Raw genomic sequence first — 26,798 nt, 5'->3', positions numbered from 1 at the left:
TTAAAGTTTTGGAATTTATATCAAATATTGGTTTTTTGTTCGGTTTTAAATCTGCACGTTTATATCAAGGGTTTTTAGTAAAATATCCGAAAAGGGATATTACAGTGATCCAAGAAAGGAGGACCCACATTGCTTCTGACTAGTGGAAGCAAAGAGGGTCTTAGCCACAAGCCAACATTGTAGAAGATGCAGACCTCTTTGATCAACTTGAGGCTTCCTTCTATGCTTTTTGAGGACATGCAAAATTATTGACCATTAAGGGAGGGTATTACGATATTAGATAGTCTCTATTTACTCTTTCTTCCACCTTTTTCTAATGGTCACTGCTTTTGTAATGTTTCCATAAACTCCTTTTGTTTGTTACGGAAACTTATTTTTTTTCATTCTTTTTCACTCTACAAGAATGTTTCTATTTCCTCTCTTCTATTCGTCATAGAAACATTCTCGTGGATCTTGTATATATAGATCATTCATGATCTCTGTTTCATAGCACATTCATTATTTTAACTAAATAGAATTAGATTGTGACCTAAAAATTTATTTTAACTAATATAATACATTATATGGCGGTGTTGTTTAGAAAGCAATAATTTGACACTGAATTATAGAGTGTAGGTTGAGCAAAAACTTGGTTAGTATCTATTCTGGAGTTTTATTCAAAGCATTTAAACTTGATTGTATGACTTGGATCATATCTTTTCTAAATTAGTTGCTGAACACTAATTCTCAACTTGTGGGTTTCATTGCGTGCTAATGCACTCAATAATGGTGGCTTCATTTTATTATTCCATATTGACAAAACTAATCTAGTAAAAAATCTAGGATGTAAATGTATGTAGAATAGTCCAAGTTGAAAGCATAGAAGAATATATTTAATAATATTTTTGGGCATATTTGTAGTTGTGTAGTTTAATATGATATATGTGTATGTGATTGTAAACACCTCCTTCAAGCCTGAATTCTATACCATTTTACAAATAGGAGCTAATGCTTTCTTTTGAGTCATTAACATGAAAGGAGACACTGATTTGTATTTGTACATGAAATTTACAGGTGAGAGTTGCTCGGTAGCAAAGGAAGTGGGTGTACCATGTACAACCAAAGCTGTCTATCAAGACAAAACTAACATTCTCTTCTCTGTAAGATTATGAAGCTTAATTTGTGTCAATTTATTATTATATTGTTTGACTGTGTGGGATGTTGCACCTTTGTCATATCTGAAGCCTAGCCAGAAGAGCTCATATAGAAAATTGTCAAGCATGTTGGATACATTGGCTTTGAAATAAGGTTTAATCAATCAGTTTGATGTAAAAGCAGGAATGTTATTTTCCTTTTGTATTGTTTTAAGGGGCTTTGCATTGAACTTGATGGACTACATAATAATTTTGGTCAATAATAGGGAACTATTGTGGCTGCTGGACGGGCAAAAGCTATTGTCGTTGGTGTTGGCTCAAATACTGCAATGGGAAGTATACGCGATGCAATGTTAAAAACAGAAGATGTGAGCTATTTACTCAGCATCAATTATGTTGTATATAGAAATAATAGAAGGATATTTTGTTCATATATTGTTTGTAGGTTTGTCATATATGTTATGTGATTATATGGTGAAAACCATGTTTTTGGCATTTCTTATTCATATTTTAAAGCAGTATAAGAAGATCATCCAAGTAATTTTAGTACATCATGCCTTTATCTTTTGATGCACTAGATTTCTGTCAAATTTGACTCAAGTGACTGAGTATTTTGTTCCTTTTGCAGGAAATGACACCGTTAAAGAAAAAACTGGATGAGTTTGGCACTTTTCTTGCAAAGGTTATCCATTACATTGTTTATTTAGAGCATCTTAGGCTTTACTATAGCGTTGTATTTATTTCACACAATATTTTTATTCTACCCTTCTTGTTGTAATGGTGTACTTGTCATTTCTTTTTGATATGGTCAATGAGAAAATTAGAATACAATCTTTATTATATATTAGTAATGGTCAGTATTGTAACTTAGTGTACATATTAGTTAGATTCTATTTTACAAATGTTTGATTATCAAAACATCAGTTTTGTATTTCTTTAAATGATTGTTTGATCATTTCATTAATTCATTGTATATTTTACCATAACAATTTTGTTTTTAAAAAAAATTTTATGAAATTTTAAGGTGTTTTAAAAAATGTTTTTTCCTCGAAAAAGATTTTGTGCAGTCTTGGTTTTACTCTTCTTGAGTGCTTTCAAAGGTTTCTTGTTGATATTTTTTCTATTTGTGGGCTGGAGTTACTTCTTCGCGAGCCATCTTTGCAAATTGAGTGAAGTGAGAACTTGTGTTTTTAGGGTTTTGGAACCTGTGGTGGCTGTGTTTTCTTTCTTTCATGTCTTGTTTCTTATTTTTCTACCCCTCATAAGAGTCATGTTTTAATTTTTCAGCTCACATGACCATATTTCAGGTTATTTTTCCTTTGATTGAAAGTCGACGAGACTATTTTTCTTTTTGCCCCGATTTATTGTTCTTAGTGCAAGCTGTTCATGGGTTTCCCCATGATGGCTTCTATTTTTTGGTTTCCACGATGACATCTAGTTTTTGCTAATTATTTTCTATGTTGCAGATCTCTGTTTCCCTTGACTAGGGTTGTCACTTTCAGTCAACTAGGGTTTTTTTGAAAAATCTGACATTTTGATTGGAATAAATTTTAACCTATGTATTCTTTGTGGGCCTTTGTCAGAATTTCATGAAATGTGTACCTTGGGAATTGTGCAAATAGTACTTTGTACTTCATGAAATGTGCACTTACATCCACCTCTATTTTTGCATTGGGATATGTGCCATGTATTTCATAATTATTCTTTTCCCTTCCTAGAATTTCTCATTTTCCATGCCTTAAAAAGCATGCACAATGGCATCTTTGACCAACATAATGTTGGAAGGTATTCAACATTTCTAGTGCAAACATTACAACACATGAAAGCGACAAATGATGACTATCTTAAGATATTGTCGCCTCGATGAGCTCGTTTTGGGTAAAGAAACTCATCCCACCAAACTTGGACACGATCGAGATGAGTACGAACAAGAAGCGATCATTCTTATCAAACTTTTAGTTATTGATGGTCAATTGCTAGAAGTGCCATCAGATAAGATAGTTGCAGAGTCTTGGACTATTTTGAAGGATCTTCGTGAGACAAAATAAGAGTCATGCATTTTTCCTCAAGAAACATCTTTTTCTAGTACGATGGATAAGCGCATATCCTTGCAAGAGCTTAGACAAAGATTAAGGACATTCAAGATAAGCTAGAGGCCATTGTCGTAAAATGGAGGAAGAGGATATGGTAGTGATAACCCCAAAGGGTCTACCTAAATCTTATGAGAACTTCATTGAAACAGTCAACTTTCTGCAACAAATGTTGACTTACAGTTTTTGGACTTGTGTACCAAACTTTTGTAGAACAATAGTTTGGTAGCAGTGCCGCTTCCTCCTCCTTTTAACAAGCTTTCTAAGTGAAATCCTTTCACAAGGATAAAGAAAAATCTCAATCATCTCAACAGAAATGACCCCATTCAATCTTAGGATAGTTCAAAATAGAAAGTTTAGTGCAACTATTGTTACAAATTTGGTCACTTGATAAAGGACTATTAGAATTAGATTGCTTCCGAACAATGAAAGCAAGAAGGATCTCATACTAAGGCCAATGTCGCAAAACACTCAAAGAAGAATTAATTGTATTTTGTGATTTCATGGTGAAGCGCCCTGCTGATCATGTGAAATCTTTTGCTTGGTACATAGACTGTAATGCTTCTTGACTCAACTCATGAACGTGATTGGTTCACCTTTCATCGATTTATTCATTTTTTGTGGATAAGAGTATACTGTTGTTGGGAAGAGTAAGCTGAAGATACAATTTGGTGAGAGGAATCTCATATTCCTAAATATATACTGCGTTATTGTTATGGAACTAAATCTTCTCCCCATGATCCAAATTATGCGACATTCTCCTTATCTTGATGTGGTATTCAATTTAGACAAGTGTTCGATTGTTGATTGTGCGTCACACACTAATGTGGCTATTGGCATCAAGTATCATGGTCTGTACAAATTTGTGGTTATGAGTGATTCTCTTGGGCACGCCTTCATAGCTAAATTATCTTCCATCGAAAGTCTTTGGCATCAGAGGTGTAGCCACCTAAACATTCACTATCTTGCTCAACTTGTTTGGGAGGATCTAGTTCTTGGCTCACCTAAGATTCAATTAAGAATCATCGAGTTTGTTTAGCTTGGCAGGATGGGAAGCAACATAGGACACCATTCAAAGATTGTGATATGGCGTGTCTCAAAGGTATTGTTGTTGGCTCACATTGATGTATGCGGTCCAATGAATACACCTTTTATTATTGGTTTTGGGTATTTCTTGCTTTTTGTTGATGATTTGAATCATAAAATGTGGGTGCACATTCTTAGACAAATCATATGTGCTTACTGTATTTGAACCTTAGTAGATGAAGAGTCAGGTTGTCCCATACTCACTCTTAGCTCAAATAATTGTGTGGAGTTTTGTTCTATCAATTCATCCACTTCTATGATATGGACAACATCAAATGCTAGTTAACCACATCTAAAACTCCTTAGTAGAACAATGTTGTTGAACGTTGAAAACACACTATAACTGAAATGGCTAGGTCAATGTTGGAGCATAGACATGATACTCAGATTGTTTATGTAGAAGTAGTATTCAGTGTACTCTATCTTTGATACAGGCTATTAAGGGGAAGACTTCTGAGGAAGCAAGGATTGTTCGCAAACCTAGGACCAGTCATTTGAAACTCTTTAGCACTTTAGCATATGTTTGGATTCCAGATGCCCAATGCTCCAAGTTGTATTCCAAGAGTCAAAAACTTATGTTTATAGGGTATATTGACAACCATAGGGCTTACCAGTTGATTGATGTAGACACTGATTTGCTTATCCTTAGTTGTTTGTGCAAAATTTTGAGGAACAGCCTTTGGAGGCTGCTGATGGGGTGTCTGTCCTCCACTTGAAACTGTAAAATTCTATTAATATCAAACTGAGTTACAGATTCGGGTTCGAGTTTGGGTTGGTGAGTGTATATATATATATATGTGCATATATATATATATATATATGCCTTATATATACAAAACAATAAGAGAAACATGCATAATTGCAAAACTTAGTGATTTCATAGCATGAATATATGTTGCTTGATCATTGATCAATGCCAAATGTCAAAAGATATACATTAAATACCTGCTCATTAATCTATGTTCATGATTGTAAATAAAATCATACATTTAATTACTAAATTGCAACATGAAATTTCAAAACATAGTGTAGTTCATCAAATAATAAAGTTTGAAACATAATGATAAATGGCAAGTGTTTAATAGTTCATCAATGATCATAGTATCAAATGCTCTTCAAGGGTCAAATGGGTTATCTAACAATGAGGTATCAATGGCTAGAACCAGAATACAAACTCATTGGAACAAAAAATCACTACAAAATTCTCTTAAAACTTGCAAAATAAACAGACCAAAATGAGAGAGCAAATGAGAGATTAGATGAGTGAAATATTTTAAGGTTACATAAAAAATAAATTAAAAAAAAGTATTTTTGAGTCGTTTAATTTCATTTTTTGGACCCTATTGCTGCAAGTCCTCATGGGTTCACCTGCCTTCGTGCCAACAAGGACCCGGACAAACCCACGGTCCGAAATCCGGTCTTGCAGCGAACCTGGACGTGAATCCAGACCTGCGTGAACTCAGACCCGAATCTGGGCTGCAGGGTGCGAACTCGGCTTTGTAGATATTAAATGTAACTCAAATTGTTGATAAGAAAATGCTTATTTGATGCCCAACTTACAATGAAAGATAACTGATAGGAAATGGTTATTAATCCCAAATGCATATGCTCCATAGTAACATGATAATTGCATAACAATAGCTAAGTTACTGGTTCGAGTTTGGTTCCAAGTTCGAAGTTTGAGAACTAGTTCGCAAGTTTGTCAAAATTTTGGAAAGGGGTTTGGGTTCGTTAGTTCAAAAACATGTAAAAATTATAGATATACATACATACATACACACATACATGTTTATGAAGCATGAGTTAAAATTAGAATGCAACATAGTAGCATAAACACATTTAAACAACAAAAACACCATAAACTTGTAATTGATCATTTCATCATATAGTTCAACATCAAAGATTCAAAACATTACAAATACATCATAGCATCAAGTTCAAGTATCATTGTTTCACGCTCATTGTTCAACTAATGGAATAAAAACCTATTAATATTCTAAGTTCTTCAATCTTCATCATCTTCTTCATATTCATCTTTTTCTTCTCTAGCATTAGATGACTCAGCAATAGAGCTAAGGCCAATGGGATCAGCAGCAGCAACAATGGTATTGGCATCAAATTCTTCAAAATCTGACAATGACAATGAGAGACCACAAAAAATGACAATGAGAGGCCACCAAAAGCATTTTATAACAACCTTTTCAGGTTGTGGACACAAAAAACGTATTAAATTTTGCAAAAAAAGCACTTTATTGTCGTCTGTGGGGCCCAGAAAACACATGGTTTGAACTGGGTTTGATTTTTTGGGCCTGGTTTGCCTGGGTTCAAACTTGGTTCGAACTAGATTGAACCAGCAGGCAATAATTGGAACCATGCTTGAACCGGACTGTGAACCGGACCGGTACTTTGAACCAGTTCGAACTTCTACAAGTCCGGGGGGTCTAGGGATGAACCATGGTAACTTAGAACAATAGTCACAATATATAAGGGTTGTATCTGATATTGCAACGAAATATATGCTGAATAAACTGAAATGCCATCTTTGATATATACAATAGAATCATGCTGATATGTAGGCTGTTTGATATAATGGCAATGTTATCCTTGATGTACAATGAATTGCATGGAATGTACAGGCCATCTCGTACAATAACAATGCTGTACTGCACAGGTTGTATCTGATTTATATTTGTCTCTAGCACCGAACAATGGAAGCCGTATCTGACATCTCTTTATATGATTATGCTTGAAATATGATGCTGTCTCTGATATGCAGATAAATACTTGCACCTTTGATTGCTTTTAGCAATCAGATGCTCTAAACAAAGCGTTCTACAAGGGATAATATATTTTGTATTCTGAGTCTATATTTGATGATCTTGCAAATGATATACTCTCACTTATATACATGTTCAGTCTATGGAAAAGGCATGATCGAATAGTCACCTCTCAATGTGATAATAATAATGATAAAAATTCACCATTAGTCATCGCAATAATCAGAATGATTATTGTGGTGATTATCATGAATCATATTTGGGTCATGCTTTGTTATGACAAGCTCAATTATGAGAATCGGTTAAGTGTGGAAACACACGATAATGCAACGTCAAGTGTGATTTATATGAGTATCGGCTAAGTGTGGAAACACATGAAAATGCAATGATAGGTGCGATTCGTATGAAGATTGGCTAGTGTGGAAACACATGATAATATAATGTGATTATGGTATGAAGCATGCACTAATGATTTAAGTTATGATGCAGATATAATTATGCAGTAACAATGCAATGTGATTATGAAAAGGCAATTATGGTATGAGGTAATGATGTAATTCTATATACAAGCCGATGTTATAATAAGATGGCATGATCTTATTATGAATGCAATTACATCAATATGGATGTATCTATATATGACATGTTTATACCTCTACTGTATATATGGTATGTATGATAGTGGTGACTGATATGAATATGTATACGATGGAATGGTGTCATGGATGGAGGCATGTAGATTGATGGCATTTGAATATGTAGCTTACTAACTAAATAAAATGCACAACATGATAGTGATCATATGATGATGGAATCATCAAGCCATGGGTCCATCATACAACCCACTAGCTCTGTAATTCCTCCTTTCTAGAATGAAATTTAATGATAATAAGAATTAAAATATAAGATTAAATAATGAAACAATGAAAAAAAAAAATATTTATAATTATAACTATAACTATAATTTTATTAATTAGATTGATTAAATAATAACGCATTATAATATATCTAAACTATTATAATTTTAAGAATGAAATAATATATTATTAATATTATATATAATAATTTAATAAATGAATAATAATATAAAACAAATAATACAACTATATAAAATAGTTAAATGAATATATTAATTGATGATAGCTGATAATAAATACCTATATGAATGATGATTAATAAATATATTGTGATATTGCTATCAAGATTTAACTGTGTGATTTTTGACCTCTTGGGAAGTCTCGGTGCTTCACACCTGTGAGCATCACCTAGATCCAATGAGTGCTAAGTGTTCCATTTACTCTCATGAGAGATGGATTCATGTTGAATCACTACTCATGAAACATGGGTCAATGAGTTTGACTCAAAAATCACACAGTTAAATCCTGATAGCAATATCACAATTTGACTTGCTGTGGAAATTATCTCCTACTTATCAATTGATGAGCTTAAGGGGCTTTCTAATGAATGGTTCATAAGGCACAACACTTGGTGAAGGTCTTGCAAATGGGTTTGCAAGCTTTGGGTTTAACCATGGAGGAAACTCCGTAGTTAAGCGCGCTCAGGATGGAGTAGTACTGGGATGGGTGACCTCCTGGGAAGTCCCAGTGCTTCACCCCTGTGAGCATCACCTAGATCCAATGAGTGCTAAGTGTTCCATTTACTCTCATGAGAGATGGATTCATGTTGAATCACTACTCATGAAACATGGGTCAATGAGTTTGACTCAAAAATCACACAGTTAAATCCTGATAGCAATATCACAATTTGACTTGCTGTGGAAATTATCTCCTACTTATTAATAAATATACGTTATTAATAAATAATATAAATGGATATATGTTGATAATGAATATGGTCATATATAGTTATGTGATAATAATGGTTAATAAATAATCATATATTACAATTATTAAATATTATAAACAAATAAGTATACAAAGGGGTGCAAGTCATGGCCTTTCCTCTCAAAGAGATAAAGAGGAATCATCCCTATTCTCAAGGCGGAAAAGAATTCAGTTGATCCAATACAATGATGGAAACAGATTTTTAATAAACAATGAGAGATCAATGAGTAATATGAACGACAACACAGGACAAAATCAGGCCAGACTAGGATGAATGAATTGGAGAAATAGCTTTGTGGAAGCATTCAGATTTGGCAAGACATTACCAGGGAGCATACTACGATATCTTTATTCCACATTCTGAATCCAGTTCCAAATGCAATTGCACCCAAACATTGTTTATGTTTCCAGCAATTTAAATGTTCTGCATTCAGCAGTGTCATACATGGCTTCTATATAATCAACAATATTGTCACTGAGCTCTGCTATTGTTGGTATGCTCATTATTACAAGGTCCGATGGAATAATACTTCCAATTCAATCCTTTTATCCAATTAAAAAATTTCTTTAAGCCGACGTCTTTTACAATGCCAAAACTCATGCCATAATAATTGATTCTGTTCAGACTTTATAATTTAACTTCATGGATTGAATTAAATCCAATATTCATATTGCTTTCCACATATATCCAATCAAAATAATACACAAGTTACCAATCTAAATTTCATCAGATTAATATGTTTGAACTTCGACCACAGTGAATATTACACGAGCAATTTTGCAATCTAAGTTGTCACCAGGACCATATTTGTAATCAAGCCTAGATTAGTAAGGGACATCACAGCATCATCAAGTAGCAATACCATTACAGCAAAGTATTTGAACAATCAGCATACCATTCATTTTCAGATCAACAACTATATTCTTGTTTAGGAACAGAACATGGGAACTCGTGGTAAACAACATCCTTAGTATTACAAAAACAGTTGGCAGCCTCATTGATCAAATCCTTCAATATATAGCTGAGATGTATATATAAATCAATATAAGGATAATCAATTTATCACACTATTATTTATGAGATTATATTTGGTAAGTGGGGGAAGGAGATCAATTGCGAATTCATATAGCTATATTTGACACAGCCAAAATAACTCTATAACATCGAAATTGACAAGGTTCATCAATTGAAATTCGATATCGGAGGTAGCGCTGTTATTGATAGGATCAACTACTCTATAGAGTGATAAAGTATATATTTTTCTGGGAAATCTCATCAATATATATTCATTATCAATTGTAGAAGTTTACTAGGGGTAACAAGGATTGAAAACATTAATAAGAAAAGAAGATTCAAGGTGATTGTCCTGAATTCTGTAAGCCAACTATGAAGGGACATTACTAGCTATAGTGGGTGTTTACAAGTCATCATTTGGGTCACTTGTAGATAATATCATAGCTATGTTGTCTACATGGTGGATGGATGCTTCGGTGATTTCCAAGTTCCATCTATCATAAGATTATTTATATACTATATGAAAAATGCAGATTGTGTACATGGACAAGGTCTGTTTCTTAATAACTTATTACATTTTAAAATTGTTGTGAAATCACACTTTCCTTTAGATAATGTTCCTCTTGTTGAGCTTGTTCCAGATAATGTTCTAGTTATACCTCCTTCCTTTGATGCTGGCTTCTCTACTCTTCTACCTAAATGGTGGGCTAAGACCATTGGTAATCATCAAGGGTAGATCTTCTAGAAACAAGGTCAAGTAGCAAAATACAATCAACCTTGCTCTCATGGCCAACATTCATAGTATTTTTGAGCTTTAAACTTATATTCAGGCTAAAGGATTTCCTTAATGGGAAGATGCTATGGAAGCCCAACTGCATAGTCTTTTGAAAAATAACACTTGGATTCTTTTTGATCTTCCTTCCATTAGTTACAAATGGGTGTATAAAGTTTAAGTACAAAGTTGATGGAACCCTTAACAATTACAAAGATCCTCTCATTGCTAGGGGGTTCTCATAGAAGGAAGACATTTACTATGAGGAGAGTTTTTCTCCTACAGTCAAAATGAGTATCATATGGTCCATCCTTGCCTTAGTACCTCTGTTTGTTTGGAAAGTCTATCAGATGAATGTTAAGAGTGCCTTCCTCAATGGTGAATTGCAAGAAGAAGTCCTACATGATTCAACCTCTAGAGTGTAAGGTTGCCTGAAAAAGAACATCAGGTTTGCAAATAGTTTCAAGTCAGCCACACTCATTCTCTGAAAGGGTTTGAACAATGATAATAAAGTTCAGTGTCTTATAGATGTGCTTTTTTCTCAATGATGAGCTGGCTACCAATTTTTTGTCTGCAGTTTGATTCATATCTTTATGTGAACTTTTTTGGATACAGCTGACTTTGGTTTTTCAGGTTATTGCAGTGATTTGTGTTTTGGTGTGGGCTGTGAACATTGGCCATTTTCATGATCCTGCTCATGGTGGTATTTTGCGTGGTGCTATCCATTATTTCAAGGTGAGTTTTCATTCCTTTTTCCACCATGCATATGTGCCACTAAAAGCTTGTGTCCTGATAGTCACAGATTTTGATTGCTTGATGGTTCAACTGAAATGTTGGTTTTTAATGTCTTCCGAGGACGCAGATTATACTCAATTTATGTTTTGTTTACTGTAATACAGTATTTAATTCATTCTTTATGATTTTAACAGTGAATCTTGGAGCTAATTTGTTATCAGAAGTTCTCCATATCTTTCATTTTTACAGAATCCAATGGCCTTTATTCCATTTTTATATTCTGGGTGCCATATTGTTCATTTTTAAGTTTTTATGATGCTCTGCCCTGAAACGAGTTAGGAGAGGTTGTTAGGTTGGCAATTACACTGTTTGATCTTTCAATTTGAGCACCTCTACACTTGTGTCACATATTCAATTCTGCAAGGCTTCTTTTTAGCAATGCCATTTTATTCTGAAGCATGGTGTTAGGGCCCTTTGGTTTAATGTGGGAGGTGCATCTGCTTCATTCTGTGATGTCCATTCCTTTTTTGTTATCTTTGTTTTGTTTTGTTATAGTTGTGGAGATAAGGGTGTAATAGTCACAAGCTGTTAATCTATGCATTTGGAGAGAGTGCCATCAAACTTAAAAACTTTGTTTGGAGTAGAAGCTGCTTCCACGTGCAATCCATGTGACTGAAAATCTTCTTGAAGTTGCATCCGGTGTCATCTGTTTTTGACCCATATTATCACGAACAGGAGATTTTTGTACAGGATTTGACACATGGTCATCATGTTATTTGTCTACTTCATCACTTGAACATGATGCTCAGAATTTCTCTATAAAGTAACATTTATGTTTTTTATAATGATTTCTAATCATGAAATTTTATTACTGAAGCATGATATTTAAAGTGTTCAGATGATGCAGTTTAGCAATATTATAATTCTCTTGCATATAAGAGTAAGCTGGAAGAGTTGAAACTTTCTATGATAAATATAAGTCAATGATAACCTCTGAAATTGGAGTCCTCTATTTAGCAGATTGCTGTGGCGTTAGCAGTTGCAGCAATTCCAGAAGGACTTCCAGCCGTTGTTACCACGTAAGTTTATTATTTTGAAGGTTGTAAGATGTAGGCTCGTTTTCCACAAGGACTGGAATTGTAGTTGTCATTTGTATATTAGCTTTGCCAGGTCATTTCAAGCGATGATATGTGTGTTTTTCCCAGCATGAATTATGAGGTTATATTACATTCGGTTGGAAGCATATTTATGTTTTTGCCAGTCCTTTCTTCAGCATTGTTAATACTGTATATTTTATTTGATCCAGGCACTGAATGTAAAGAGGAGCTTGAAAGTGAAAGAACTTGATCAAGATAAATAAGACTAGCTTTAAAAGAAATAAATTAATAATATTTTAATGTCCTTTAATGACCGATAGTGGGCTACTGAGACTAGAACAGTATTCAATTTCAATAGTGAAGTAATCAGAAAGCCTCGGAATTATGGAACCATCAAATTTTTAATTCAGCTAACATGAGACATCACTACAATGAATAGAATATCTCATAGTTGATTAAAAAAAATAGAGCTTGTTGTATTGCAATTTTATTACCTACATAAGCTACTGTGCCTTACAAAGTTAAAAAGTCTGTCAGTTAGTCAACAGATTAATTAGTTAACTGTAGCAAGCCTTAAAATACCAGTTGTTAGGAATTAGTGGTTAAGTTGAATGTCAATCCAATAAACTATCTTAAAATCAAGGTTAAAAAGTGAAAGAAAAGAAAGAAGTTTTAGTTGTGCTTATGATTAACCAGAAAAAGCTCGGAGCGATGGAATATACATTTATTGCAATAGCAAAGTACTTGGGGAAAAAGGGTCCTAAGTACAAAGCAAACATAATAAAGGAAAGGAAAGGAAGACAAACAAAGAAATAGACAAGTGAGGTCAAACCTTAAATGATAATGCCAGAGCAAGTACAACTGTAAATAAATGTGTGAAGGGAGGACACTGCAAAACTATGGGAGTAGAAAAGAAACCTAAATCATCAACCTAGGCCAGAGGCGGAAGTCATTATGTGCACTATGGAACGTGTTAAGGAAGCCTGTGATATTATCATCAATTATTATTGTAATACGAATAGAGTCTTGGAATGCTCATTGGAGAGAGTCTAGGGCGAATTGGGCTGACCTAGACAAATCTAGGAGGAAGTTGATTCTATGTAGAACCACCCTTAACTATAAAAGCCAAAGGATTTCTAGTGTTAGAAGAGAAAATGGTTATGGGATCTCGCCCTTAAGGTCTGCATCATACAAGAGGAGTGCTAAATGGTGTTTGACACTGAGAGGAGATAAATCCACAACCACTAGATTGAAAGTTGAGATACTATGCTGTGCCCTTAACGTATATAGTGTATGGGGATATTTGTAGCTGAATTGTGGTTATCATAACCCGTACTTATGTTATAAGATCATTTATATGCTCTTATATAGCTGGCTAGGTTTGGGCTGTACTGGAAATAGTGTTCGGTTTATTATCATCATGTTTTGCATTGTTTTACTAAAGGCTATTGGAGGCAGCCTAATCAAAGTTGCTTACTTTTGAAGGTGGCCCCCTCAAAGTGGCTTATTATTAATAGGTATTTGCGACATTTTCTATTTCATTCTTCCTTGTGCAAGTTTTTTCATTGCATGCCAAAGAGCCTAAGTCATTTCATTACATGCCATAGAGCCTTAGTTAAGTAGATTGCAAGGAAGAGAGATATCTCGCCAACTTAGTCCTTGTGTGTGAGCTAGTGTTATTCAAAGGGCACTAAACATTACTAATATCTGGATAAGCTAAAAGAAGAAAGTTTCAATATGTTACTTCTTGGGCTCTGATGGAGGAAAAGGGCAAGTATCTCTAACCAAATTGAAAATGAAACTTTAGTTTCCTGCTTTTAGAGAGAGTAGGAAAAAGGATCCTTCCAGTCTGCAAACTATTGTGCTCAATCTTAACAAGATGTTGTCAGGAGTTAAATCTCAACTAGCTAAGGGGAGTCCTTAGACCATGAGATAGGGTGTTAGAGATGGCTGGGTTGAATGACAGTCCCATCAACAACTTGTAAGGAGTGTCGAACTTGGAAATTGTTAAAGCTAGTTAACCTGAACAGCACTTTCATTATCCATTGACAATTTGTAGAAAGTGCTCAATATGGAAGGCTTATTAGGGATTGAGAGAATTTTGAAGGGGAGGTCTAGGTAACTAGGATGTACCTATGGTAAATGCCCTCTTTCATAGTCGAGGGCTTCAGTTTTGAGATGGTAATGAGGGGCAGCCAAGGAATGTCTACAATAATGTAGCTTGTCTATACATGTGTCGATAGATTGAAAGATCAAACCTTGGAAAATCCAAGAACACTAAGGCTTAAAGGGATCCAAAGAAGTAATCTTCTTAGAGTAATAGAGTGCAAAAATATGATAGCTCCTAAAATATGCAGCAAAATTTGCCTTAGATTTAAGCTAGCATAAAGACAGAGTGAGTCTAAAAATACTCACTAGATCAATGGGTTGGGTGGTTATTATAGTTGGATTAGTACATGAGGGATTGCTTGTTTCAATCAAGTCATGTGTCAAAGCATAATCACCAAAACCATCTCAATACTAGCCTAGTCATTACACCTCAGGCTAGGGATCTAGACCTTCGAATCAAGGTAGGATCAAATATCTAAAAACATTTGTGCTCTATAATAGAGTGAGTTGTATCCCTTTCAAGGATGACATATAGAGGTAGCTCATAAAGATATAGAAGGCCTAGTGAACTAAAATCCCATAAAGTATGAGCAGCGGTTAACCAAATCTCTTTGTTGAAGAAATGAACTTTGGAATGAGCATCCTTGGTAGTGTTAAAGAACCTAACATAAGGTTTGCTAATGTTGACGAGAGGTTGGTAAAGATCACAAAACCGAGAACTGGCATCAAGCCATGTTGGAAGTTGACAATAGAGTGAAAAAGGAGGACCATATCATCACTAAAGGCAAATTTATCAATCACAACATGGTAAAGAACCCACAATGATTTGCATGGTTAATTTGTTTAAGAAAATCCTCAAGCCCATTAATGTTAACACCAAATGAGGAATGGTGAAAGAAGACAACTCCACTTGATACTAATTATAGTCTTGACAAAGTTAGATAGTCTATGAAAATTTGATAATTAAAGACGTCAATTTTCCACAAAGTTCAGCTCTCTTCTGTCCTGATGATGGATCACAGAGTGTGATCCAAAATGTTGATACAAAAACTACAACACAATCTCTTCCAGAAACTGTTGCTATAAAAGTTCATAATTGTCCAATAATTAACTCATCTACAAGATAGCAGTAATAGAAGTCTCAAAAATGCCTTAGTCTTTAGATAGTCCAATAATTGTCCTAATAAAATCCACACTATAGTGAAGACCCAGAAGAATGATGACAAGTATCTTATATCATAGCATATAGTGTGATCGACAAATCTTGCTTGAAGCCATTGTAATATCCCTAAATGGAATATTTTGTAATATTGGATCAAATAATACCAACTTAACAAATTTCAAAACTTCTATACTGAATTATTTTTGTCACAAATAAGAACTATTAAAACGAACATTGAGTTTTCAGAAATCAGATGTGTTTTCAGCAATGAGAAACAAATTGGTACGAAACAAATAATCTATCAGCTGATACAGTCTTCTCTTTAGTCCTTATTTAATTACTTACCACTAAGAGAAATGGAGTATGGAATCACAAAGGTTATTAGAATTTTCACAATAAAAAACAGCAATAATTGACACTGAAATAGCCATCCCAAGTCTGCAAGAATGGTACTGAATTAGCTACCTAATAGCAACACATATAGCCCTTTAACAGCTGCTGAAAGCTGCAAGTTTGGAGCCTATGGAAGCTGCCTCAGACCTAGAAACATGGTGCAATGAAAGCTGCCCAGTTACCACAGAAATTGGCGCTATGTTAACTGGTACGAATGCTGATTTTTGTCAAGAACAAAAATCCATTCTAATCTGCAAAGTTAAAGCTTAAACACAATCTTTAGACGGGATTGCACAATTTAAATCAAGGGTTTTCATGTGCTGATCTAGTAAAGGAAATTAGAGTTTTTTCCTTCATTCAATATATAGTGATAGATGAATAAGATATTCAATCTATTTGAGGCAATGAGATAATAAAACAAGCATACATCCTTTGGCAAATATCCTTTCTTATGCAGACCTTTTATCGGTCAACTTTCCCTCCAAAAAGAAAGCTTTAAGGATTCTCAAGTGCCTCTTCCAGTGCCCCTTAGGAGAATTAAATTAAAAAAAGTCTATAATTCGGAAATACCCACTCTAAGTGCCCACTTTATGATAATCCTTTATTAAAAATACCCCACATATATAAAAGCTCTTTTAAGTGGTCACTTTATGAAGACATAAGAAGCATAACACTCTTAATCATTAATGATTATAAAATCTTTTCTTTAAAGTTTGAGATGGGAAATGGACATACAAATCATTATGCAATCTAATTGGTAAAGGGGATATGACAACCACTTCACTTCCTAGCTGTCAAAACCTTGTTGTTCATCAACCTTAAAAGCATCTTGTCTATTATTGTAGCATATAGTTCTGCAAGACCATGCCCATCATGATAGTCTTGTAATTGTTGGATTGGAACAATCCCTGGATTTTTTGGGGTGGATAGTATGTCATGACTGTGCAAAGTGGAATCTGCAACGAACATCCTCATTTAATAGCTATGAAATAGGGTAAGGAAGCGTGTCTACACCATTTTTGAGTAAGCAAGTTTAGAGTCTCTGATAGTTAGCAGATTGTTTTGAGCAAAACTTCAAAATAACTCCCTTGATGTGACTTTTAGAAAATAAGTGATTTGAGGGTAGGAAAAGGGACTCTAGTGGTAGCTTGATTTGGGATATCATAGAGTGAATTAGCATGGGGCTGGTATGTTTAGTGGGTTGGTTGGTTGCAAGGAGGGCGTGGTGATAAATCTCTGTAGAGTGATAGCAATAAGGAGATTACACCACCTTAATGCAAGAATCATTTTAATAATGCCAAAAGAGATTGTAGAGTGAAAAACATTTGAAGGAGGGCCATGGACAAGGACAAAATGAAGTCTATGATACATGGCGTTAGAGAAATTACCAAAACAAACATCTCATAGGGAAAAATCATGGACATGGGTGAACTTGACTGATTGATCATGTGAGAAATGTCGAGCTTCCTCCCATAGAAGCTCATACAATGTAGCAATAGTGGAAGGAGGAAGGGAATACAAGTAGACTTAAGCTGTAAAGGCTGAAAAGCATACTCATGATCATTATAAAAAAATTATACATATATTAGCCCCTCCAATATTAAAACTAATGTAGTTCATTATATGAATATCTTTAAGACTGCCCTGAAGGCTGGTAATGCCCCACTATTCAAAATCAATGATATCTATGGAATGTGACCATGGTATCTCTGACTTGTGATATCATCTTGGACTTATTGTATTAACATTCTCGGTGGGTCTAATGAGGTTTTTCATTCACAAAAGTTGCATCCGTTGTCATTTCTGGTGTTCTATATGCTAAATATATAATTTGTCATTCTTATATGAAGACCATGCTTAAATATTTATCCATAATGCATCTTTAATTGAGCATGTGCATATAGAATATGACTACAATTCTATTATTATGTATGCAGTTGTCTTGCCCTTGGTACAAAGAGAATGGCAAGATTGAATGCTATTGTGCGGTCTTTACCTTCAGTTGAGACTCTAGGGTGCACTACAGTGATTTGCAGCGATAAGACAGGCACCCTCACAACCAATATGATGTCTGTTTCAAAGGTATTTCATTCAATCCTTATTTTTATTATCAAGCTGTTATTATTTTTGATTGTTTTATTATTTGTTATTTTGCATGTTGTGTTCCTTGAATGTAAGTTTTTGCTGTTCTGTTTTCAAGACATGGTATATGATAAATTAGAACAATCTTTTTCAGGCATTTTTGATTTTTTCAGGGAGGGCTGACATGCTTCAAATATTTTCTTATTTTTAGTTTGGAGATTGTTCAGTTTACTTTTTAAACGTAATTAAGGTTACAATCTATTGTTTTTCTTGAACATGTTGCTTGCTTCATACAGAGCTTATACCAAGATGGCAGAATCTTTTGAGTAATTAGCTTGACATGTAAGGTACCACTTCAGAAAGAAATTTGATGATATATATTATATGTTTGGATTCCTGGAGAATACAAACAATAATCAGATGAGATTTTTCATTATGGTTGGAAGTTGCAATTAATAATTTTGGACCTAAACCCATTAGAAGACTGAAATAAGCTTGATAGTGTGAGGAGTTTTGATTATGGTCAGAAGTTACAGTTTATATTTTTGGACCTAAACCTATTAGAAGACTTTGAATATGAATTCATGATCTCTAAACTGAATGTAATGTTCTTATTGGTTTTAAACCTTTATTTGAATGCCCACTGTAGCTCTTGATCCTTAATGGACCCTATGATTTATATATCAGTTTATGTTGATTTTGAATTTCTGCCTTTCTAATGGCTTCCCCTATTGTTTTTCCAAATATTTCTGCTGCTTAGTTTATGAATGATAACTTGCAATAAAGTAAAAAATAATTTTGCTGATTGCAGTTATTTTCTGATTTCATTCATTACTTTTCAATAACATTTAGAAAGGCACTTTACATAGGAAAAGTTGGTAAGTTAATGCGCATTAATTGAATACTACGCCAAAAACTCTTCAATATGCATATTGCATATAATCTGAAAATGAAATGAATCTAAACATGTGAAGACCTGGAGTAGTAAATCGCTGAAGTTTATCATTAGCTTTAACTGAAACCTCTTTTGGTTTAAATTTTAATCATCGACTTCTTCAAGTGACTACAAGATTTTAGGATCTTCCAAAACTATATGCCAAATCACTTACTATCTCAGGCCGAAGATGTTGATCCACAAACTGCTGGAAAGTTTGTAAGCATGAGAAATAAATTCTGAAAATTCACTACAGCAGCTGAGTGCTCACACTCTTAAAGGGTGATTTGCATATAAATTCTTGTAATGTCCCCTTTTTGACACATTAGAAAAGTTAAAGACATATTATATATAATATTAAAATTGACTTGGAGAGTGTGGACTCAAAATATAAAAAGTCAATTTAATATTATAAAGTGGGTTAAAAAGGACAAGGAGAGATAAGACGAAAAGCGAGGAGGGGAGTCGAAGAGTCACAGTTGTGAGGATGAAAGGAGAAGAGACTCTTTTATTTGGCATGCTTGATTTTATGATTCAGATTTCAGTTCTCTCTTGTGAGAGTTATTCAGGAAAGCGTCAACTTTCAACCAGTGTGAGGACGTAGCCCCTTGTACCGGTAGACAGTGGGAGCAAACCCATTGTCTGTGGAGACGTCACTTCAGGTGTCGCATATGCGCTTACGGGTTCTTCTCTTAGTGTTCCAATTTGACTGTAAAACTGTGTTTAAGATTGGATTTTGAATGCTGGTTATTGTATTGCTGTTGTATAATGAAATATCATGGTTTTGAGGAATTTTGTGAGAGTTTACTGATTTTATACTATTGGTTGTAATGCATTTCATATTCTTGAATCCTAAATATTATTATGGAAAGAACGGGTTATTATCTTTTGGAGAATCTACTGGTTTCTATTGTGTTTCATAATACATCTGCCTATGGTTTAAGTTTTGAATATTGGTTTTGAGGAAACAACCGTGTAAATATCTATTGGGGGTATTTCCCAGGGTTTATATTACTGGTTTTATAATGCAACTTCACATGTTTTTGTTTTGAATGTTACTTGGAGAAAGAAAAATCAGGTCAATATCCGTTTGGGATATTTCAATTCTCTAACGTCAAACTTCACCCTTAAACTTCTGGATTCTTTTCAGATTAAACTGCTAGCATCCCACCTTAATGGAAAGTCATTTAGAAGTCTTAAAACTGATTCAATTGTTGCGAGTTCCTACGTGCAAGCAATAAGTTGACAACCTTGTACTTGGGTGAATTGTTCCGAACCCCAATGGCTCTGCTACCATTCAATTGTCTCTGAATGCAATTGTTTTCGCAATTTTGTGTTTCTTTCGGAATATTTACCTTTTTTGAATTTTTTGGCAATTTAAGAAATTTAAATAGCCATGCTACAAAGAGTAACTTCAAGCTATTTCAAGCTATTTCTTCCAGCTCACACTTCACATGACTTATATATGTGCCTTTTTGTTTGCAAAGTTTGAAATATAGTTATTATATTTCCTTCGAAGAGCAACTTTAAGTTGTAATTCAAAGTTGACATATAATAAAGTCCCTTTATTAATTTAAATTTATACCACCCCATTCCTCCAAAAATGACATTTTCATTAATATAATGATATTCTAAGACACAAGGTCTTTGTTTAATGTGCTCATGAATGGAAATTCTCATCCCAGTTCCAACGAGCTATAACACTAAGGTGCCCACTTAACAATTTCAATAGAAATAGAAATCTTAGTGTGTAGAATAGATATACACTACTAAGAGTGGTGGGGGTGAAAAAGTGTATAAATCTTTGAATTGCTTATAATTTGTTGACTAGTGGTATGAATATTTCATTTTAACATAGAATCAACAAAATAAGAGAATAAAGAAATGCTAGGATGGATCATTTATCATAGAAATTGGACAAATTGCAAAGGGTTTTCATCTTCAACAATCCCAAGAAGAGCTTAGTCTCAATAGCATTTCAGTATTTGTGAGAACTCTGAATTCCAAAATGAGAGTCCAATCCTTATTTTATATATCTTAGAGAAAAAAGGCTAGAGCATTCAAAATATATGAATACTCTATTTCCTTTAAAAAAGCCCCCATATACTCTTGAAAACAACTTGTGTCTCCCTTAGTCTGGGCATCCCACATGGAGACATGCTTTTCATAATATTAATCACATAAGTTAAATAATGTTACATTATAAAACAATTAAATGAAACATATAAAATATAATTCTCATCACATTATAATTTCACCAAGTTATTAAAAAAGAGAACAATTCACATTGAAGCGTAGTTGGAATTAAAGGAGGTATCATATGACCAAATGACACTAAAGATAGCTTAAGCGATAAATTGAACTCTTGTTGAAAGCCACGGAAATTGAAAATGCAAGCACCATACAAATAAGATAAGATAAATCTATCAATGTTCATCAAGACACCACAAAGAGGGTCTCAGGGACTAAAAGACATACAAGGCCATGATCAATAACAAGACACCAAATGGTGCCCAAGGAAAGAACAAACAAGAAAGAACCAACCAAGAGATTTGAAGAAGAAAACCAAAAGCAGAAGCAGCTAAGGCTCCCTAGTTGAGAAGTAGTCCAGGACTAAAGAATAAGGTCTAGGGCAAGGGTGGGCCCCAAACCGTCTTCGAGAAACCCTAGACGTGTGGTGCTGTAACCAAAAGTAGCTCCTACAAAGCCTTTTAGACTTGGTGTATTTTGAGCTAGGCGGGCCAAGTTACCTCTTCAACCCCTAGGTTAGAGATGCGGACGTGAAAGAGATGATAAGCTGTTCCAAAACCTATCTCGACGGGAATTGGAGTTGTAGGGGTTGACCATCGGGCTGCGTGGTCTCTTGGAGGTAGAGAGCAAGGGCATCTCTTGTTGGTATGTTTGAAGAAAGATGAGAGGGATTTGCACTCAGGGAACAGGTAGTAGAATCTCCCCTAGATCTCATAGTAAATTGGGCATCAGAAAATAAAGTGCATCTTAGTATCTGCATCTACCAACCGGGAAAGACAACAGATCCTGACACCTCTGTCAATATGGGGATCCATCTGAATACGTAGTTTGTGGAGCCCACTCAAAAAGAACCAAAGGAGATAATGAGGGCAACTATAGTGATGTGCAAGGTACGAGGGGAGAAAAGTAAGTTTGTCTTGGAGATCCAAAAAGTGCTCAGTATAAAATGTCATCCTTGGATGGAGCCCCCTCGGGGGTTACTGTAAGTCGTGCAGATATACTATCTATAGATGCTGAGTCGAACATGCTCCTTAAGCTCTTCTCGAGAGGGAAGGAGGTTAGTGGGGCCATCTAGAGAACTGGAAGGGGGAAGACTATCCATAACAGTACAGAGAAAACCTAGCAAAGCGATAATCGAAGTGTACTAACAACGGGCTCTTGTAGCGGAATTAGTGCTCGTAATCACCTGAGAGGAGCAGTAGGCAAGATAAGAGTATTTGTGATGTCCCTCTATAGAATCAACAAAGCTCCGAAGACGATGAAGGAGCCAAACCAAATTAAAGATGGCTCTAAGGTTGAAAGAATGAGTGCACGCTCGACCAAAAGAACATTGTTAGGGGCAGATCAATGACATTTGAGGATGCACCCAAGAAGCAGGATTTGGACCCTCCAACTGAAGTCCAATCCGACTCTAGAAGTGAGGGCCCCCAAACCACAGAGCCATAGAGCATGATTGGCTTGACAAGGGAGTCCAAAAGAGACATCTTGGATGTAGTGTTCTAAAAGTGGTGTCTTAAGAACTGTCTCTCTAAAATTAGGGAAGAATGCCCCTTGTTAACCAGGGTTTACATGACAGGTCATGCTAAAGCGGTGCCTAGAGTACCTAACCCCTAGATAAGTATTTGATGAAGAAATCTTGATCTTGTTGCCCTAAAAGTAGAAATGGAGATCAGAGGTCTTCAAGTAACTGAAGACCACAACTCGGGTTTTATCTAGGTTCACAATCAGCTATCGTGAGTCGCAAAGGATGCCAAGCCATCAAGTAGACGCTAGTTGGGGAGGAGGCCATAAGAACCACACGATTGACAAACAACAAAATGGAGATTAGGACCTGATGTAAGTAGCAACTACTTGATGGTTGAGAATTTAAATATTTGTAGTGAACAATATATAAATTTAATTGAGATCCATGAACTCCGAAAAACACTATTGTGAGGTTTTCACACCATCGCCCCAAAATTTTTGGGGACCCCTTTTTTCAGGTAAGCCTTGGCAATTTTTCGTGGGTGTTGGGAATTTTTCGGTTGCCTTAGCAAAATTTGGAGTTGTCCAGAGATTTTTGGGCCAGGAAGGGTTTGGTTTGTTTTCACTTGGTGCGAAACTAGATTTTCCGAAACATGTAATTTCATCCTTAGGCCTAACAGGTTTCAACATGATGTTTTTTGACGGTTAAAACGATACTTGGTAGGATAAAATTGCCAATTTTGGACTTAGATGGATTTTGAAAATTTGATTTAATTGAACAAGCTTGAACATTTTCAAAATGAATTTTAGATTTAGTCATTTTGGAAAATCTTTAATTTTTTTGGTAAAAAAATTTTTGATAGTGAAATTGAATTTAGAATTTGAATTTTGATTAGCAGGAAAAGCATTTATTTTGTAAAAAGATTGAGATTGTATTGCAAAATTGAAATTAGATTAAATTGCAAAATCTCATTAATTTGATTGAAATTTTTCCTAGAGGATTTTAGAAATGTTAAAGGAAATTGGTAATTTGGAATTGAAAATTGATTTTTGGCTTGCTAGATTTGATTTTAATGATATTTTAATTGCCAAAATGTTGTTAAATGAAAATTTTGGCATCTAGACTTACCTTATTTCTATTTTGCAATTCTGGGTCAAATTGGCAATTAAAAGGGTCAATTTCACTATGGGGCTTAGTTATTTTCATGTTTTATTTAAAACTGGGCCATTTTGGGGGGTTTAACTTAAGTTTTTGTTTCCTTTTAGGCAGGACGGCCCACTCTGGAGGTCAATAGGAGGATATAAGAAGGGGCTTTGCCCCTCTTATTTCCTCATTCCATTTCCACTCCTCTTGCTTGGTGTTGAGCGATTTCTTCTAGCTGGGTGAATTTCTCCTTTAGCAGCGATTTTGGCTTAAGGATTTCCATTTTTGGGCAGCAAATTTCTTCCTAGAAGCTGGGCGATTTCTTCCCTAAGAAAAATTTGTGGACGAAGATCTGATTTTAGGCAAGATTGGACTATTTTGGAGGTCTGATTTTCCTCCTAGGGCAGCAAATTTTTTCCTTCATCTGGGGTGATTTTGTTTGGTGGAGAGTCAAGGTGCTTTGAGGTCTGATTTTTGCATGTGTGGGCTAATTTAGATGGACAAAATTCTGATTTGGGGCAATTTTGACAAGGAGGTTGAAATTTGGTGAAAGGAGCAAATTTTTGCAAGCAATCCATTTGCTAGGGCATCACATTTTGGAGGACTGAAATTTCTGAGATTAGATCTGAATTTGAGGAGGTCCGATTGTTGGTTGAAGGTAGATTTAAGGTAAGATTTTCGTTCATCTTTAGAGGTGAAGATTGGTTTTAACTTCAGATTTTATTCCTTGTTCTTGCTTGGTTCGTTACCCATATCTTCTTCTTGCACTTTTCATCCATCGTTGCATCATCTCCATTGATACGCTGAAGTTGGGAGATATAAGTGTAGATTTCATGATAGGACATATGGAGAGGCAGAGATAAGTTAGACCACCCTAGGATTGAAGTTGGGAGATATAAATATAGTGCATCCTAAGGTAACAAAGAGGCAGAAAAAAGGGGTAGTCTCACCCCTAGGCTGGAGAGGCGATTATAGGTGGAGAGAAAGGATTTGGAGAAGCAAAAACAAGTTAAATTCCATTGATAGAAAGAAGTTGGGAGATTTATAAGTGTAGTCCATATCATTTAGAGCGAAGAGGCAGAAATAAGTGTTTAGGATGGTGGATGTTAGTACAAGCAAGAAGCCAAAGGCAATGGATACCAAAAAAAGACAAGGAAGACATGGTACCTAATTCCACCTTCTTCTAGTAAATGAGGTGAATGAGTGATACCAATATCGACACGGTGAACATGGTACAGTCGAAGGATAGATTGAAGGAAGGACAATCCCCCATGGTGAACAAGATCTATAAGAGCAGAATTGTACAGGCGGCGGCTTTCCCTCCTACCTTGCCTTGTCCAGAATTGGTAATGGAGTGTGCATCCTAGTTTGATATTGTGACTAAGTCCATTGTTTTTGATGAAGGGAAGAAAGTGTTGGCTAACATCAACGGACAAGTGGTTGAAGAAGTATTCAATATTCCCCAGCATAGAGGCATGGTAGTGGTAATGATGGATCAAACAACCAAGTTCTTTCAAGATAATCAGGATGCCTACTACATTCATCTAAAGCAGAATTGGTTACACAAAGGCAAGAAGGGAGTTACCAAGTCGTCAAAGCTCACCAAGTCAGATCTCAAATCAAAGTATTGCGATCTTATCGTGCTTCTCAGCTGAATCATGGGCATGGCTCAAGGTATGCAATTCGAGAATTGGATGTACTATTTTATTGATGAAATTGAAAATGGAAGGAGAAAGTTTGATTGGTCTAGAATTATAAGTGAAAATTTAGAGTTGCAACTAAGGACAATACAATTCAAAAGCAATTCTACATGGGGTCCTACCTCTTCTATCTGATTGCGAGACTATATTAACATCTTGGACTTAAGGCCTTAGGATTGATTGGTAATGGGCTAGGGCAATGTTTGGGGCATGAGTGCTATCCACAGTGCCATTTGCACAACACCAAAGATTATAAGATGTTCTATGATGCCCTTGCTATGAAGATGGTCAGAATATTAGAAGGGACACCTGCTAGGAGGCTCTCATCGGAAGTGGAAGCAAAAGTTAAGAAGTATGGGAATTGGTTCATCCAATTTCCACAATTCACATATATCAGAGTAGCAAGAAGTAAGGTTTGTCCCAAGAGATTTCTAAGGTACCCACCTAACAGAATAGTTTTGATGAAGTTGGCCAGGCAACTTGAGTATTATGACAATATGAAACTTAAAGGTGAGACATGGATTACCTTCTCATTTGGAATAGGCAATGATACTTGCCCCAATCATGTTGCCTTTGCAGCTGCGGAGGAGTTAGAATGGTATCATCTAGGATGGTATAGAGCAAGAAAGGGATTCGATCCTAATGGTCTTATCAAGGTATCTTACGAAAACACATTCAAACATAGTCCTACTATAGAAGATTTTTGGGCCAATGCATAGGATGACTTTTATGTGAGGAAGCTAGTTTTCTCAAGGTTGTCAGTGGGCATGATGAGGGCAAGTAGATGGGGAGGCCTTGATATTCTCGATCAGTTGGAAGACAATGAAATTGTGCTAAGAGAAGATTATGATATAGTGGATGGGGCAAATTTGGGCCAGTGGATTGGAGTGATCATCAAGAACCCTCCTTAGAGGGAGTTACACGGACAGTTGATCTACATACTGAGTCATAGTACAATGAGAAGTTAAGGCAATTACGAAGTCGAAAGGTATGCCTTACTTATGAGAAGAT

At 35.2% G+C, this 26,798-nt stretch overlaps 1 protein-coding gene across 4 annotated transcripts in view; it reads left to right on the top strand.

Moving 5' to 3' along the window:
• The window catches only part of ECA3 (endoplasmic reticulum-type calcium-transporting ATPase 3), a 344,449-nt gene that overhangs the window by 148,210 nt on the left and 169,441 nt on the right, over nt 1–26,798 (top strand). For all 4 annotated transcript variants that reach the window (XR_016355913.1, XR_016355911.1, XR_016355912.1 and 1 more), the window contains exons 10-15: nt 1,054–1,139; nt 1,400–1,501; nt 1,762–1,815; nt 11,351–11,452; nt 12,473–12,531; nt 18,151–18,295. Coding sequence is in view for 1 of the 4 variants with exons in the window: in XM_089799217.1 (XP_089655343.1) it covers nt 1,054–1,139; nt 1,400–1,501; nt 1,762–1,815; nt 11,351–11,452; nt 12,473–12,531; nt 18,151–18,295 (548 nt within the window). In the remaining 3 variants the exon portion in view is untranslated. The remainder of the gene's footprint in view (nt 1–1,053; nt 1,140–1,399; nt 1,502–1,761; nt 1,816–11,350; nt 11,453–12,472; nt 12,532–18,150; nt 18,296–26,798) is intronic.

This window comes from Cupressus sempervirens, chromosome 9 (genome assembly GCF_028749045.1).
Source record: "Cupressus sempervirens isolate cs-2001-9-10 chromosome 9, ASM2874904v1, whole genome shotgun sequence".
Classification (NCBI taxonomy): Eukaryota; Viridiplantae; Streptophyta; class Pinopsida; order Cupressales; family Cupressaceae; genus Cupressus; species Cupressus sempervirens.
This window is presented reverse-complemented; position numbering and strand designations above follow the sequence as displayed.